General features: G+C 38.5%; 1 protein-coding gene across 2 annotated transcripts in view; it reads right to left on the bottom strand.

The window, feature by feature from the left end:
• The window catches only part of LOC148013564 (BTB/POZ domain-containing protein At1g30440-like), a 44,698-nt gene extending 27,532 nt beyond the window's left edge, over positions 1-17,166 (bottom strand). The window contains exons 1-3 of one of the 2 annotated variants that reach the window (XM_087667994.1): positions 16,729-17,166; positions 13,843-13,912; positions 12,542-13,750 (exon numbers count right to left, since the gene is read on the bottom strand). In XM_087667994.1, coding sequence (XP_087524120.1) covers positions 12,542-13,750; positions 13,843-13,912; positions 16,729-16,787 — 1,338 coding nt within the window. In that variant the 5' untranslated portion in view covers positions 16,788-17,166. The remainder of the gene's footprint in view (positions 1-12,541; positions 13,751-13,842; positions 13,913-16,728) is intronic. The other variant, XM_087667993.1, reaches the window with a different exon arrangement.
• Positions 17,167-17,546: the final 380 nt, after the last annotated feature.

The raw sequence follows: 17,546 nt of genomic DNA, 5'->3' as shown, positions 1-17,546 counted from the left end.
ATTTCCAAGCTTTGCTCCAAGTTATACAGCAATTCAGCCATTAGAGGTGGAGATTTTGGTAAATCTCTATTGTAAACCCTAATTTACAGTAGAAATTAAGGTTTGATAGCCACCTCGAGAAGTATGCCCAAATTTGAAGACTTAGAACTTGAATGAGTTGGATAAAATCTTTTGCATCATAAAGGTACGAGGAATATTGTACAGTAACTTTGGAAGTGGTCATGATGACTTTCTCGATAGTAGACTAGCAATAGTATTTTGTACACCTGGAAGATAGTCGAAAGTCACATCAAGTGCATCGAAAAAGAGTGACCATCTTAATAATCTTTTGTTTCCCATTTCATTGGGTGCTTTTCTAGTGAGGTACCCAGGCACATGTTTTATGTCAGTGCGGATGGTAAAGGGAAAAAATTCAATAAAGATTCTGAATGTCTTGATTGCTTTGATCATTGCCAGAATCTCTCTTTGGTAGGATGGGTAGTTTCTTTGAGTTGTGGAGAAGATTCCTGAGGCGTATCTGCGTGGATGTAATTCTTTTGATTCTTCTTCACAAAGACAAGCACCCCAGCCAGTGTCAGAAGCATCTGTATATAGAAACAATGGAAGACCTATAGGCAACCTGAGAGGAGGAAGATTTTGGATTATCTTCTTAATATTTTGAACTACAATTATGTGAATTGGTTTCCATTTGAATTTATCTTTTCTAAGTAGAGGATAGAGTTCCTGGGAGTAATGGGCTATATTTGGAGTAGAGGAATTGATCCAATTTAAACAGCCTAGGAACTGTTGAAGTTGATTTATTGTAGTGAAAGTGTCTGGCATGTCTGTGACTTTAGTCAATACATGCTCCTAAAGCTTTATGCTGCCTTGGTTTATTTCTATACCAAGAAACTCTATTGATGTTTAGAACATCACTGATTTAGTAGGTGAAAGTACTATTCCTGCTTCTTCCACTGCTTTTGCAAATTGAGAAAGATGCTCTATATGTTCCTGCACAGTTTCTAAAAAAACAAGAATATCATCAATATAAGTTAGGCAAAAGGGATATTTGCTAAAAATGAAATCAGTCCATTCTTGAAACTTTGTAGGGGCTATCTTGATTCCAAAGGATAGCACTGTCCATTGGTAATGGCCTTGAGAAACACAAAAAATTAATACAGAGTTATCTTCTCATCATATCTTGTTACTGGCAAGCAAGTTCTCTTATTCTCATTGCGTAGTTTCTGTGTGCCCCGCTTTTCGTCATTCCGCTCCGCTCGCGCTCACTCTGCAGTCAGTTGGTATAATAGCAAATTTATTTCCATTTGTAGATCGAGAGAAAAAAGGTAGTAAGTGACGCCCTTGAGGTCTCGTTCGTTAGGAATTAAGGCATGTGTTGCCGTGTTCGCCGTTGAAGAGTATTAAATCCTCTGTTAAAGTCCAGTAAATTCCTATGGCTTCTTCGAAACAAAGTGGAAATGCCCTCTCTTCTACCTTCAAACATCTTTATGAGCGCTATAAGTCATTGGGGAATTTAACCATCATGGTCGATGAATCACAACCAAGTTCAAAGTGGATTTTACCAGACATCGGTGCTTCCTATATCTATGGTGAAAATGGTATTTTCAAATTTAAAGCATCTACTTTGTATATTGAGGATCAAGGAATACTTACTGTAGGAGATCACTCTCACAGGACCAACATGTCAATCTTCTTTCACTTGTCTATCCTAAAATACAAAAGCAGCAAGCCAAAAAAGAATATCCTTACATCCATCTAGGATATATAGCAATAGGTATAATCCCTCTCTTTAGGCGTGGCCTAAATGCCTCTTGTATGGCAGCAGTATCACATACCCGTCATATAAATCTACATGATATAATAGTAGGAGCAGTAGTTTCACCTCTATCTAATGGACCCATTTTCTTCGAACTCTGTCCGAATTATATTATAGCTATAGATGATCCCTACCTACCTGGACTTCTAATGTTACATATTAGAACTCTACGTTTAGAAATGAAAGCTTCATCAGCTCATCTAGCTATCCAATACCGTATGGTATTTAGATGTATGTCTTTAGCAATTCCAAGGGTTGTAGAAGGAGTAAATTCATCACAAGATAAATGACAAAAGATCGTCATGAAATCAGATGATACTACTCAAAGATTTCTTCCAGATAGTGTAAATTGGTCTGAAATAGAGTTGCCCCATGAATGGCAACTAGACATTTCTTCTATCCAAAATAAGAAGTTACTTCCACCAAAAGTGATCAAGGTACAAAACATCAAAGGTAAAACACTATTACTTCCACAAAAGCAATTACAGAATGGTTCTTTGTCTCTACAAGAACTACCTCCTTAAAAGTCAGTGATACAACAACCTCAGCTCAGGATCTCACCATCCCAAAGGCAAACACTCTTAAGTTCCATACCCAGTCATGCAATCATGATCAGATAATACAAGGAGTATGCCAACATTGTCGCAAGCTGATAGAAAAAGCTGGATCAACTTCTGGAGTCATAAACAATATCCAAGAATTTGAATATGAAGGAAACCAATATAAAGCAGCCCCATATCTTCATCCACAGGATAACTCATCATAGACAGCAGAACTTCAAGCTGAAAATTGGACCCATCTTGCCCTTACAGGATTGATAGAAAAAATAGAATCTCTACATCAAATGACAGACAGACTTTTTCAACTATGTCAACAATTACACAAAGCTTCTATTGTAAGGCCTACTGCAACACCCAATTCTCAGACTGCCACTTCATTATTGCCCTCGTATCAGACAGTCACAAACTGGCCTACTTTCTTCAACAAGAGACTACAAAAAGATTGGACATCTCACTTTGCTTCACCCTCCACAGGTACACTCAATGTTCATCATATTATCTCTAAAAAGAGAAAAGAAAAGGAAATTATCCCCATTGGAGAAGGAACTTCCAATGAAAACACATCTATTCCAACAGATATGGATATATATTGTTATGAAACACTTCCAGATACTGAAAATAATCAAGAATATGACTTGGAAAGCATTCTTTTAAAAGAAGTGCAACAAATTTATTGTCCTCTGCTAAAAGATCTGGATGAAGATTTTCCTGAAATCGGCTCTTCCTCCTATCAGTAACCTCTTCAATCCGGAAAGACTGTGACAAACTTAACAGATTATCTAGAGCTAATGTTTCCAAATTGATCTGACAATGACTATACGACAGCTTTTAAAGACATTGATGAAAAGGATCTTGAAAAGATTCACAGACAAAAATAAGTAAATCAGGTACTAGACCAAATGCCTTTGTGCATTGATTATTCTGAAAAAAAAAATGATGAACTCACTCGCAGCATACACAAAAGACTTGATTCAAGGATTATGGTAAAATACATAGAACAAAATCCTCCAAATCAACCATCTTCAGAACTGCCAGCATGGTATTACCATGATCAAGCACATCTTCAAAAAAGAGCTGCATTCACTGCATCATCTTCTGATAAAGACGGAGATAGTGTGATTAAAGAAACATTTGTCCCTATAAATCCACATTGATAGCCATCTCCAACTTCACCAACATCAGTACTACGAGCTCAATTAAATGCTCACTTTTCTTCTATAAGTAATTCTTCTGCTATTACAAACCCTGTAAATACTACTTCTGTATCAACATCCAAAACAAAGCCCTCTTATAATCACTTCTATAAGAAGATAGGTGTGCCGGAAAAAGTTGGATCTTTTCCAATATGGTCTATTGACGGCAAAATATCCAAAGAAATTAAACTTCTTATTTACATGATATATGCATATGTAGGACAAAAAATGATAGAAAAGCCACAGACAGATAAAATAGACATTCTCAATGCAATGACACATGGTTTTGTGGATGGACTTAAACAATGGTGGATATCTATTCATCCTCAGGTTAAATTAGCTATAGTAAAACATCAAGATCCTATTCAAATATTCTTTGAGCTATTATTAGGAGAACTAGTTGGAAACAAACTAGATGATGTACTAGAAGCTAAAGAAGCATTTTTCAAATCCAAACTTTATGATCCCAGATTATACAAAGAATACCTTGTATATATGAGAGACCTTATGTATGACGGTCTTGGAGCTCATGACAACTCCATGAAAGAGCATCTAGTATGTTCTTTTCCAAAACCCATCCCTTTCTATTGTAAACAAAGGATGAAAAATGAAAACATGGACTTTACTGATAGTGTTGGACAGATCATCCAAACCATCAAGCAAACTATCAAAGAAGTTTGTCATCAACAAAAAATGGCACAGCTGAATCAAAAGTTTCCACAATCTATATGCAAAAAAGCCTCAAAATTTGAAGCAGATTTTGGATGTGACAAATGTCACTGTGATATTTCCACACGCAGCTACTACAAAAGGAAGAACAACACGCATCATCATTATCATCAACGACATTATGGACATCAACCAAATTATGAACAAGAAGCTTCATATAGCCACAGGTTTCGCTGGCATTCCAGAAGATCAAAAGGAACCAGAAAAGCTAAGTATCACCAAAAACCTTTTTCCAAAAAAAAAAAGTATGATAAAAGTTCAAAAAACAAAGATTTGAAATGTTTTATTTGTAGAAGTGCTTCACACTTAGCAAATAAATGCCCAAAGAAAAAGGATAATGCAGATGCCGCCAAGGTCAACATGATGCACCATTATGACTATGATAGCTATTATTCTTATGATAGCTATTCAGATGACGAATATTTCTACAACAACAATTATGACATAGAAGAAGAAGAAGAAAAAACAGAATCTTCTGAAACATCTTCTGAAATAGACTCTTGGCATACATCAGACAATTTTTCAAATACATTAGAAGACACACCTTTTGATATAACTAAAGAATCAGATAATGAAGTAAACCCAGACAACTTTCAAGCTATTAATGCTCACATGGCTCATTTTCTCTCTAAAGGAAAATTTATGGGAAATGCTTTTGCCTCCTCTTCAAAAATGAAAGGAAAGAACCTTGAAGACAGTTTATCAAGCCCAGAAGAATCTGAAGATACGGACACCTCCTCATCAAAACACAAGAAACAGAAGAATAAGATACAACAAGAATTCTTCTCAAATCCATATGACTTGCCAAAGCAATGTACTCTTTGCCCAGAAACAAAAGGACAGGCAAATCTTTTCATTCCACACAAGCTAGAAACTCTATACCATCCCAGGACAGCATCACAATTACTAAATTCAATCTCTCCAGGTATGCAACAAGCAGGACAGGATATGACTAATGCCTTTTTACAAATGCAACAGGAATTACACCTACTCTGTAAAATCCACAAAAGAATCTTGCTAAGCCAAAAGGAGATAGCTCAAGAAACTACAGCAATCTTATAAGAATTGCAATCCTCAACTCCAGGTGATAGTATACATCCAGTCAACCAAGTAAGGTCATCCCACACTAGAATCCACAATTCTCTTATTCGATCTTGAGGCTCTATCGGCTCATTCAATGTTATCTAATAAATGTCCTCTGTAGTGGACCCTTCTTTAAATCCATTGCTCGATGACATCTCACTACTAGATGGATCATCTACTGTTTCTAGTTCAGTAAAGGATAAAGGAGCTCTCTCACTCTAAGGAGACTCAGGGTAAGCATCCACTATTACACAATTAGCACCTCTACCTAGAATCACTCAACCAGCGGGTATATCGACTTGGCAGTCTGTTCGGATGTTATTGAGTTGGACCTTGGTACGCCTAATGATTCGTGACCAATTAAATTAGGTTCCATACTCAGTTTGGAAGAGAGAGAGGACTATGTGTCCTTGATTCAGGAGTTCCGTGGCATCTTCGCTTGGAGCTATGACAAACTTAGGGGCATTCCCCCCAGTCTAGCTATGCATAGTATTCCTGTAAAGGAAGGTACCCATCCTGTACGTCAGAAAGTAAGGCGCAAAGCAATCATGACACCCATCTCAAAACAAACACTTGCTTGAACTGAATCTAAAGTGAATGGTACCCTACCCTGCATCATAAGAGAAGTCCCCCCATTTCTACACATTACCTTTAAGAAAAGTCACAGCCTTTCACACTTTAGATGACTTAGTGAAGTTAACACCAGAATAAGCTGCATCAAATTGTTGAATGAATGCCAATGCCTTTACGTTATCTTGAGTACCATTGAAAGTATCAATTTTACAGCTTCGCCCCTTTCTTAAAGTCTTTAGCTTTGCCCTATGGTGCCAAGTCATCATAAATAGGGGGTTGCGAAAATGGTGCATTAGCTGCCATACACTCTGACCAGTATTAAATATAGCATTCTGTTGCTTTAGATACAGGTGGACCTATTCCTATAGTGTGTGTACAGGTTAAAAACATGCCACTATTTTTTCTTTTTGTGGATGCATTATTGGATACAGGATCTTCATTGACAATAGCACCCTATGAACTCTTTCCCAAAAATTGTATAAAGGTTTCTACACCCATCATAGTAGAATTATCCAATAACAAAAAAATACTCATTCATGTGACACAGGCTTATTTACAGCTTAGAACAATCAAAGTGCCAATAGAAATACAACTCATGAAACAGATAAGGTATGACTTATTGATTGATATAGACATCTTGCAACATTTGGTGCCCTACATCTTTTGCGCCAGAAATTTTACAGTAACTTACAAGGGTAAACAAGCTGACATGACACTACTCACAAAAATTGAAAAAACTGTTTACTCTATTACCGAAGCAATGCCAAGGCTAAAGAAAGCTCAAGAGCTCAGTGGATAAAAACAGAATTAAAAAAACAAAAACAAGCTACAACACAAATACAAGAACATATAAAGACTTTCATGCATGATGACTCTATGATCTATCAGGAGAAAAGACAAAGGTTTGCGGTATCCTTACCCATACAGTCTAATGCAATCCCTACTAAAGCAATCCATTCAAGCATGAAGGATGAAGATGTACACTTGTACAAAGAAGAGATTCAATCTTTACTAGCAAAAGGCTTAATAGAAACAACAAACTCACCATGGGCATGTCAAGCCTTTTACGTCAACAAGCATTCAGAACAAAAAAGGGGAAAAAAGAGAATAGTGATCGATTACAAACCATTGAACAAATATCTAATAGGACATGGCCATCCTATTCCTTTAAAAGATCTTCTTCTGAAAAGATTGAAAAAAGCCAATATCTTCAGCAAGTTTGATCTTAAATCAGGGTTTTGGCAATTACCTATAAAGAAAGAAGACAGGTATAAAACAACATTTTGTGTTCCTCAAGGCCATTACCAATGAACAGTGCTATCCTTTGGAATCAAGATAGCCCCTACAAAGTCTCAAGAATGGACTGATTCCATTTTTGGCAAATATCCCTTTTGCCTAACTTATATTGATGACATTCTTGTATTTTCAAAAACTGTGCAGGAACATATAGAGCATCTTTCTCAATTGCAAAAGCAATAGAAGAAGCAAGAATAGTACTTTCACCTACTAAATCAATGATGTTCCAAACATCAATAGAGTTTCTTGGTATAGAAATAAACCAAGGTAGCATAAAGCTTCAGGAGCATGTATTGACTAAAATCACAGATATGCTGGACACTTTCACTACAATAAAACAGCTTCAACAGTTCCTAGGCTGTTTAAACTGGATCAATTCCTCTACTCCAAATATAGCCCATTACTCCCAGGAACTCTATCCTCTACTTAGAAAAGATAAACTCAAATGGAAACCAATTCACACAATTGCAGTCCAAAATATTAAGAAGATAATCCAAAATCTTCCTCCTCTCAGGTTGCCTACAGGTCTTCCATTGTTTCTATATACAGATGCTTCTGACACTGGTGGCTGGGGTGCTTGTCTTTGTGAAGAAAAATCAAAAGAATTACATCCACGCAGATACGCCTCAAGAATCTTCTCCACAACTCAAAGAAACTACCCATCCTACCAAAGAGAGATTCTGGCAATGATCAAAGCAATCAAAACATTCAAAATCTTTATTGAATTTGTTCCCTTGACCATCCGCACTGACCTAAAACATGTGCCTGGGTACCTCACTAAAAAGCACCCAATGAAATCGCAAACAAAAGATTATTAAGATAGTCACTCTTTTTCAATGCACTTGATGTGACTTTTAAATATCTTCCAAGTGTACAAAATACTATTGCTGATCTACTATCCAGAAAGTCATCATGACCACTTCCAAAGTTACTGTACAATATTCCATGTACCTTTATGATGTAAAAGATTTTATCCAACTCATTGTGCACTACAAGATGCCTTCTTATCCTTTTTAGAGCGGGAAACACTCTACCCAAATTCCTGTAAAAGCGGGAAAACCCCTCCACAAGAAAATTCCCAGCCCATAAGCCTATATAAAGATCATCCATTCTCTTGTAAAGAGGATAGAGATATAGAGAGACAAACATAGAGAAGAGTCAAAGAGAAGTCCAGAGCCAAGCATTGTTTCCTTGTGATAGTTTGTTCAATGGTTTGAATGATCTATCCAACACTATCAGTAAAGTCCATGTTTTCATCTTTCATCCTTTGTTTACAATAGAAAGGGATGGATTTTGGAAAAGAACATACTAGATGCTCTTTCATGGAGTTGTCATGAGCTCCAAGACCTTCATACATAAGGTCTCTCATATATACAAGGTATTCTTTGTATAATCTGGGATCACAAAGTTTGGATTTGAAAAATGCTTCTCTAGCTTCTAGTACATCATCTAGTTTGTTTCCAACTAGTTCTTTTGAATAGGGTCTTGATGTTGTACTATAGCTAATTTAACTTAAGGATGAATAGATATCCACCATTGTTTAAGTCCACCCACAAAACCATGTGTCATTGCATTGAGAATGTCTATTCTATCTGTCTGTGGCTTTTCTATCATTTTTTGTCCTACATATGCATACATCATGTAAATAAGAAGTTTAATTTCTTTGGATATTTTGCCGTCAATAAACCATATTGGAAAAGATCCAACTTTTTCCAGCACACCTATCTTCTTATAGAAGTGATTATAAGAGGGCTTTGTTTTGGATATTGATGCAGAAGTAGTATTCACAGGGTTTGTAATAGCAGAAGAATTACTTATAGAAGAAAAGTGAGCATTTAATTGAGCTCGTAGTACTGATGTTGGTGAAATTGGAGATGGCTGTCGATGTGGATTTATAGGGACAAATGTTTCTTCAATCACACTATCTCCGTCTTCATCAGAAGATGATGCAGTGAATGCAGCTCTTTCTTGAAAATGTGCTTGATCATGGTAATACCATGCTGGCAGTTCTGAAGATGGTTGATTCGGAGGATTTTGTTCTATGTATTCTGTCATAATCCTTGAATCAAGTCTTTTGTGTATGCTACGAGTGAGTTCATCATTTTCTTTTTCAGAATAATCAATGCACAAAGGCATTTGGTCTAGTACCTGATTTGCTTATTTTTGTCTGTGAATCTTTTCAAAATCCTTTTCATCAATGTCTTTAAAAGCTGTCGTATAGTCATTGTCAGATCAATCTGGAAATACTAGCTCCAGATAATCTGTTAAGTCTGTCACAGTCTTTCCGGATTGAAGAGGTTGCTGATAGGAGGAAGAGCTGATTTCAGGAAAATCTTCATCCAGATCTTTTAGCAGAGGACAATAAATTTGTTGTATTTCTTTTAAAAGAATGCTTTCCAAGTCATATTCTTGATCATTTTCAATATCTAGAAGTGTTTAATAACAATACATATCCATATCTGTTGGAACATATGTGCTTTCATTGGAAGTTCCTTCTCCTGTGGGGATAATTTCCTTTTCTTTTCTCTTTTTAGAGATAATATAATGAACATTGAGTGTACCAGTGGAGGGTGAAGCAAAGTGAGATGTCGAGCTTTTTTGTAGTCTCTTGTTGGAGAAAGTAAGCCAGTCTGTGACTGTTTGATACGAGGGCAGTAATGAAGTGGCAGTCTGAGAATTGGGTGCTGCAGTAGGCTTTACAATAGAAACTTTGTATAATTGTTGACATAGTTGAATAAGTCTGTCTGTCATTTGATGTAGAGATTCTATTTTTTCTATCAATCCTGTAAGGGCAAGATGGGTCCGATTTTCAACTTGAAGTTCTGCTGTCCATGATGAATTATCATGTGGATGAAGATATAGGACTGCTTTATATTGGTTCCCTTCATATTCAAATTCTTGGATATTGTTTATGACTCCAGAAGTTGATCCAACTTTTTCTATTAGCTTGCGACAATGTTGGCATACTCCTTGTATTATCTGATTATGATTGCATGACTGGATATAGAACTTAAGAGTGTTTGCCTTTTGGGATGGTGGGATCCTGAGCTGAGGTTATTGTATCACTAACTTTTGAGGACGTAGTTCTTGTTGAGACAAAGAACCATTCTGTAACTGCTTTTGTGAAAGTAATAGTGTTTTACCTTTGATGTTTTGTACCTTGATCACTTTTGGTGAAAGTAACTCCTTTTTTTGGATAGAAGAAATGTCTAGTTGCCATTCACGGGGCAACTCTATTTTAGACCACTTTACACTGCCTAGAAAAAACCTTTGAGTAGTATCATCTGATTTCATGATGATCATTTGTCATTTATCTTGTGATGAATTACTCTTTCTACAATCCTTGGAATTGCTAAAGACATACATCTAAATACCATACGATATTGGATAGCTAGATGAGCTGATGAAGCTTTCATTTCTAAACCTAGAGTTCTAATATGTAACATTAGAAGTTCAAGTAGGTAGGGATCATCTACAGCTATAACATAATTCGGACGGAGTTTGAAGAAAATGGGTCCATTAGATAGAGTTGAAACTGCTGCTCCTACTATCATATCATGTAGATTTATATGACGGGTATCTAGTACTGCTGAATTTGGGGCTAATTTATTTTCCAAGGAGCACAGGTAAAGACCAACCCCCTAGCAAATTAACAGGTAAATTGATTTGAAGCCTTAGTGGTCGTTTATGACAGCAAGACACACTTGGATTAGTGGAGGAGGTTGAAGAATCTCAATTATATTCCATCCATTTGCAATACAAGTTAAAGAAATACTACAAGGGTGTCAAGTTTTGGGGCCAATCGGGTGTTGGCTGTCCAAGATTAAGTGGTAAAGTGTATATTTTACTTTATGTGAATTTGCTTCTTGCTGTAATTAAGTGTTGATCAGGTCATTACCACCCTTTCAAAGAAGGAAGGCCGGTTTCACAAGAACCCTTGAAACAACTTTAATAATTCTGAAGTCCAACATTTTACCTTTCAGCTTCATAAATAGAAGACAGCCCTTCATACAACATTCATCTTGATTTCCTCTACAAGCCACAACCTGCCCTCTTTGAAGGAGCAAACCAGCCCCATTACAATTCAGCTAACATGAGTTAAAGCTCTCTAACTGGCTGTTGATGCTCCTGATAATGAATTGTTGATAGCTTGGAAACCACCATTACCACCATAATTTAAACTATGATATAACAAGAAGCTTACTCTAGGTTAGCACTCCCTCCACGTGAATACTAAGCAGGTGGCCTGCTTTCAAGCACCCACAATCCACTTCATCCACCCACAGGCTCATAATCCCATTGTTTCTTCCAAAGTGACCCAAAACCTTAGCATGATAACAAACAAACACCAAAACCACCAAAAGACTGGCATGTGATTCATCTTCCAAACATAGAATCTTATCTACTCCTTGTCCCTAGCCTAGGGTGCTCGTGGCCATGCCACAGCAATGTCATAGGCAACCCCAAGAGTCTCTTCTATAAGATCCCTTAGCCTCATCATTTAATTATCTCAACTTTGGCCAGACTGAAAAATAAGCTAATATTTTGGCTGTCCTATAGTTTATTTCAAGGCTCCTTTAGACCCCTCCTGCAAAATTTCTTCAAGATAGATCTTCCATGTACAATTGGCTAAAGACACCACACTCATCGTACACATAATCATGCACAGGCGTGTGTCCATTATGACTGCTGCAATGCGGACTTTCAAGAAGAAGATCGCATTTAAGAGAGAGTTCTTGAAATTCACCTAGTCTTTCATGAGCTGATTGCTAGTATTATAGGCCGTTACATCTGGACCACGAGGTGTACCCACATTATTGACCTTCAGGATATATCCACAGCTGAGACAATTTTGAGGATTTGTATAGAAATCATCCACACTCTCCATGGGAAATGGGAGAGGATGAAGCAAGATTCTGACAGTATGATGATGAGGAGGAGGAGGAGGAGGAAGAGGAGAGAGGCCTTCTTGCAGACTTGGGACTCCAGCACTTTTTTCCATATGAACCCTCAAATGGTCTGGCATTATAGCCCACCAGATTGGTTGTTCACACAACCATCATATTTGTACTGTACTTTCAAAGTTCCTTGTACTTTGTATTTTGTCAAGAGATTTTCTCCAAGGTGTTATTGTAGATCTTTCTTTTCTTGGAAAAAAGAAAAAAAACAATAACTAATGGGTGATTGTAACAATGCTGTAAATTAACATGCTTAGTAATAGAGCCTTTGTCTCTTCCAAATGCATTAAGTAGACAGAAAAAGAGAGAGATTTATAAAGCAGTTTATCAAACCTTCAAATAGATATCAATAGCTCGATACAGTCCATCGTCCAGCAAACGAGCATATTCCGGTAAAGCACCAGCCAGCAACTGGAACTTGGAGGGCTTCAAATTTACGTCAGGGGCCACTTCTGCAAGATACACATCCATCAACTGCCCAACCCTTATCATGGGAGTGGCAACGGGGGAATTGCCAAATAGCCCATCATTTGATGTTGGTGAATTGTTTGCAGCTGCCAATTCATCTACAATTAAAAAATGATCCACTATCCTCTGTATACAATCATTATCATACAGTGTCTCCAGATTGTATGAAAGGTTTGGAAATAACAGATCATCAAGACTTGCTTCCTGAAGTTGTGATGCGATTCGGTACTCTAATTTACTTCTGCAACCAGGACTAGCATTTAATATCATTGCACTCCTTAGCAACCCACAAAGAAACCTAGTTGAAGTAATACCCCTCTGAGAAGGTAAAAGTTTCTCTATGGTTTCTAGGATCTCCTTTTGCTCACCCTCAGAAAGTACACTAGTAAAAGAAAGCCTTCTTGTTCCAGACCATCCCTGCCGTCTATTAAGAACTGGAAGATGTTTCTTTGCAAAATGCATCAGTGCTCCTGCAATAACCCCATGCTTAATCCCTCTTGTTTGCATAGCAACAATCAGCCGTTGGAACAAAGACAGACTCAGTACAGAAACGTCTTCATGCCACCAGTCTGAGTGTGGATGCCTCGGTTTTGCACCTGTACTAATCCCATTCCATAACACACTTCCTCCTGGACTTTGCACAGTACCACGCTCCATCATTGGCCAGCCAAATAAATCTGGGTCTGTACATGCCTTCATTGCTAAGGAGTCCACACATCTCTTTAGAACTCCCAACTTCTCTGCTTCTGCAAGAACAGGCTCACAACCTTGAAGTGCTTGGATGGACTCTTTCCAACTACGGAGAACCTGGTTTAAGACACCATCGGCTCTAGCAACCAAGTTGCCTTCACCATATTCTTCTGTCATCTCAAGATACTCTGCTAAACATCGTAAACTCACCACATTTGCTGCTGAAATGTCCAGTCGTAACCCGTAACAAAATTTGGCAACTAGATCAAAAGCTTTCAGACCACCAGGTATTTCTGAAAGCTCCAAGTGAGTAACTTCTATTTTCTTGTCTGAACTAGAGTCCAACAGTTTAGCGAGTCTGCCACTCCTATTGATCAATGGAAACTGTGAGCATAAGTGTCACATTAGTAAGCTCTTCTTACAACTTCAATAAAATAGCTGTAGGACCAAGAGGATAAGTCAGTAGATTTTTTAACCTTATGCATGTGAAATTGCATTCCTTCAACCTCAATAACAATGTCGATTGGAACTGCAGACAGACAGAACCTGTTGAGCCAAAAAAACATATTCAGCAGAGCACCCAAAGGGAGTAAAAAGTCAAATACGAAGTCAGTTGGCGATTACACAAAATCACACACTAAATTAGAACCCCAGAGCTGCATTCAAAATCAGCAGTTCAAGAGCCAGTTGTACAAGTTGACCTGAATATGAACTCAGTTTGGACAGAAAACTAAATTCAACTGGTAAACTTTCCTAGCTGTTCAATTCAATTCAAAGTAGTGTCTTCCAAAAGACTACCAAAAATAATTTCATACAAGATCCACTGCACACCAGGAAAACTTTAATCAAAACCAGTTTCATCTTTGTACAAGAATGTAAAACAGGCCGTGCACTAGAAATTAACTGACCATGTAATATCAGCAGATCTCAAGGAGAAGATAGAGTATCAACTGCTGTGCTCAGAATTGAGTATCTGCCTTGTCCTGAAATTGGACAGCTTCTTGGCATGTTTCAGGCATTAAGCCTAAACATATAAAAGTTAATCTGCAATATTCACTGCCTAGTGCAAACAGCTAATTGCAGCTAGCCCCAATCTTTCCAGAGGTGTCAACTTTCAGGATTGTGTGAGTGTTTGTTATGCTAGGTTTCAGGAGCCCTTGCTGTATCATGAACTGTAATAGGTGTTACTTGGATTCACTCATCTACTGGAAAACTTGGTGAGAGAAAGTTCAAGTATTAATATTCTTAAACATGGACAAGGATCCCTCTTTCTTGCACATCCCCAGAACCTGCCAGAGAACACTGTGTGCATGCTGGCTTCGTAGCTTCTTTTAAGTAGTGTTGACTCAATCATCTCTGATCACCAAGGCTAATGCTAGTAGTTAGGCTGTATGCATGTAATCATTTTGGAGGTCGCCTATAGCAGCAGCCTCTTTTATTGTGATTGGCAGAACTGTGGATCATTACTGCAAGAACCACCAAAGTAACAACAAAGACAGGCGTTCCAACTGCAGTGACCATGGGGATTGTTGCAAAGACCACAGAGATCATGGCACAGATCGAGAAGCAAACCATGACCAGGGCAACTAGCAACCACCTTCATATCAGTCTATCCATGTTCCCTCTTCCATCGCCACCAATCCACAATTGGCAATTATGGCACCATCCATTCAAGTGCCCAACCCACCCTCTCTCTCATTTCCGAAAAGCTTGTTGGAACCAATTACTCACTCTAGTCACACAAAGTCGAGTGCATCCTCAGCACTTTTGACCTATGGGATTTGGTCACCATTGACCTACCGTGGATCCCCAAGTTGGAGCAACCACGAATTCAGTAACTTTATGGGATCAGCAAAGCCCACTCTTTTTTCTTTTTGAGGTACAATGTGTACTCGTGCATGTAAGACATATTTGGACCATGTTGGCATCCCTTTACTAGATCCAAGCATTGGAGCATTGGATGATCCTCAAGTTGAAGCTACAACATCTCTCTATTGTAGATTCCCCTACAATGAAGGACCACATCAACCAGATGGAGGAGATTCAGGATGAGCTTGCATCCCTAGGGAAGATTGTGGCTTTGAAGGACCTCACTGCGACGATTCTATCACATCTCCCATCACCAAAGTAGAAGCTCCTCTATACGAGTTTTCTCACCTCTCATACATGGGTTTCCATCACTTGGGAGGAGTTAGTCCCCAAGATGCTTGAGCGAGATGTGCAACACAAGGAGACAAATTCTCACGAAGCCAATGCACAAAGTTGCGCTTTTGCAGCACTATGTTGTACATCTTTGCCCAGCTCCCTGATTCTTTTGTCATCATCCTCCTACCATTTGTTTGACACACACACTCACGCTCCATGCAGAATGTAGGGGCTGACATTTCAGCCTTGTACTTTCAGTTTTAAACAGTTTTGTTCCTTCCGTTCCATTGTGTTTTTCTTGTCTTCATCTTCTCTTCTCACTCCAAGTTCTTGTTTTTTTCCATTGTGCACTCTCACAGACTCACCCCACAAAACATCAAGCTTTTTCTAGCCTTCAGAGGGTTGGTGATCAGGGTGGTAGCTGTCTTGCCAAAATATATTTCAGGCTCCTCCAGTTTTCATCTCGATCTGCTAAAACAGACCTCAGGAACTAGAGCACTCGGTGACTCTTACAAGCCACTGGGGATGCAGCTCAAAACCAAGTTTCACATGATATCGAAATCTTGTGAACTAAGTCAAACACAGTAACACAGTTAGAAGGACCTCCCTTACCTAGACAGCTCTATGTTCATGCTTCTATAAGCACATGAGTGTGCCACCTCACAGTTGCCCAAATGGAGCTGTAGCTAAGTCTTGATTGAGCAGCACATCCCTGTTTTTGGCAGCAGTCTTTCTAGTGTGTAGCAACTATATAAGTGAAGCTCTATAGAGGAACTATTATGTACTCACACATGAGTAAAGCACCAGAACTACTGCTAGATTAAATGAGCCGCCTGAGATACAGATGGACAAGAATCAGGCTCTCTCGGATAGAGAATATTTATTGTCTAACTGAAACCAGAATGCAAAGTGGATCGGCAAACTATCCAGAGCATTCTAATTGTAACTTGTTCTCCTACACCTTTTCATGACACTTATTGAGACCGACGAGCAGAAAATGATCCACACTACCTACCTTTGGCTGACTTCATTTCTATACGACTAGGTTTTCTCAAAGTAAACTTGTCGAAGATGAGCAAGCCCTTGTATTGCAATCTTCGAAATAGGTAGGTGAAGAAAGAGCATTACAATGCTAACTTGTGTCGATGCAATGACCGAGAAAGCAATCTTACACGCTGTATCTTTCGACAGAATGAGAATAGGAGAATGACAGTTACCATGTTTGACCTTTCTGCTGTAATGAGTCAGACTTGGACTCAATCCTGACGCAAGCCATATTATCCAGCGCTCAAACCGGTTATCATGAACCTGGCAATACTGCATCGTTCACCCGGGTGATCATGATGATCCATTGATCCTCACACACGGGCACAAGGACTCCATCAAAGGTACATGGAACCGCTGCTTGTGAACGTTTTCTTTTACGCGTCGGCACAGGATCTGATAGGAGGGAGCTCATGGATTGTCTTCTTCCAGGTCCACTCCCCTAACCAGAACAGGAAGGAAAGGTACTCGGATCGTAGGTAAAGAAAAGGAATATGAAGAAGAAACGTCAAAGCAGCTATCAATCGGAGATTCGGGATAGCTCTCATTATGTCCTTAAGCTCTCGTCTAGATAAATGGATTCGTCCCATGTTTGACAGTTGTGGCGGATCCGATGTGCAGCCATATGGTTGGAAATCGAAGGTTTGTTAGATTATTAGGGGTGTTGAGTGAGGACACACGCAAGTAAACTTTACGTGCCCAAGTCCACATGATCAAGTTGAGATGTGCAGCCATATGGTTGGAAATCGAAAGTTTATTAGATTATTAGGGGTGCTCAGAGTGAGGACACAAGCAAGTAAGCTTTACATGCACAAGTCCACATGATCAAGTTATGAGATGTGCAGATCATTGACTTCAATTGTGCCAACTTACATGTCAAAACTGGTCAGAGTTAACGGAGTAACTTCAAAAATGGAGGTACTCTGTTAACTAATAGAAGTCTTGCACACATGGCATTGCATGAATGGTTGATGCATTCTCTTTCCTAGCT

The sequence above is a fragment of the Lygodium microphyllum genome, chromosome 26 (assembly GCF_053477565.2).
Source record: "Lygodium microphyllum isolate KBCC chromosome 26, Lygodium_microphyllum_v1.1.10, whole genome shotgun sequence".
NCBI lineage: Eukaryota > Viridiplantae > Streptophyta > Polypodiopsida > Schizaeales > Lygodiaceae > Lygodium > Lygodium microphyllum.
Note: the sequence above shows the minus strand (reverse complement) of the source record. Positions and strands in the feature narration are given on the sequence as shown.